This window comes from Wasmannia auropunctata, unplaced genomic scaffold, assembly GCF_000956235.1.
Source record: "Wasmannia auropunctata unplaced genomic scaffold, wasmannia.A_1.0 LD336103.1, whole genome shotgun sequence".
In the NCBI taxonomy this organism is placed as follows: domain Eukaryota; kingdom Metazoa; phylum Arthropoda; class Insecta; order Hymenoptera; family Formicidae; genus Wasmannia; species Wasmannia auropunctata.
The window spans coordinates 423,839-424,636 of record NW_012026787.1 but is presented as its reverse complement, the minus strand read 5'-3'; the positions used below and the strand labels follow the sequence as shown (position 1 = coordinate 424,636).

The following is a 798-nucleotide window of genomic DNA, read 5'->3' as shown; positions in this document are numbered from 1 at the left end:
CGGATTCGGAGGTGCGAACCTATCGTCGCTGCCTCGAGCATTACAATCTGCCGCGACTGCGGACGCACATCGACGGTCCCGCGCTACGGATAAAGGATTGCGACGAATGTCTGCAGGGACCGGCGGCTTGTTGAATTGCACGATCAACGCACTTCCGTTCGAGCTACATATTCCCGGCTATCAGTTTTGCGGCCACTCGTCTGCTGAAACGATTGGCCAGAAGTGACACGGGTATGAATCCATTGGACGCGGCGTATCGCGAACACGATATAGCGTATTCTCGTAGCAGCGATCTCACCGACAAACACGCAACGGACGAGGTACTCGCCAGGAGAGCCCTGGGACGCGTTGTCGCGAGAGATTCGACTCTGGGTGAGAGAGCCACAGCTGCCGCAGTCTGGGCTGCGATGAAAGCCAAAACCAAGATCGGCATGGGTATGAAAGCGGGTATGAAGCGTACGAGCTGACGATCTTCGAGACTTACAACGCGATACCGAACGTCAACGCCTCGAACAATAAGTTTTACTTCGACGACGACACGGAAATCACGATTCCCGAGGGATTGTACGAACTGCGAGCGATCGAAGCCTTTTTAAAAAGCGAAATTCTGCAACGGAGAGGTGGAACGTCCGACTGGAACAAGGCCGACCACGACTATCCGATAGTGCTCCGCGCAAACCACAACACGCTGAGATGCGAGATCTGGTGCGCCTACAGAATAAACTTTAGCAAGCCCAACAATATCGGATCGCTGCTGGGATTTTCGCCGCTACGTGTACTGCAACCGCGACTGTGGCA

General features: G+C 54.6%; 1 protein-coding gene across 1 annotated transcript in view; it reads left to right on the top strand.

Annotated features, from left to right (window-relative positions):
* Window positions 1–233: 233 nt before the first annotated feature.
* Window positions 234–798, top strand: part of LOC105457793 — a 19,453-nt gene continuing 18,888 nt past the window's right edge. Inside the window, exon 1 of the mRNA XM_011702667.1 lies at window positions 234–447. Within this exon, the coding sequence (XP_011700969.1) occupies window positions 234–447 (214 nt within the window). The remainder of the gene's footprint in view (window positions 448–798) is intronic.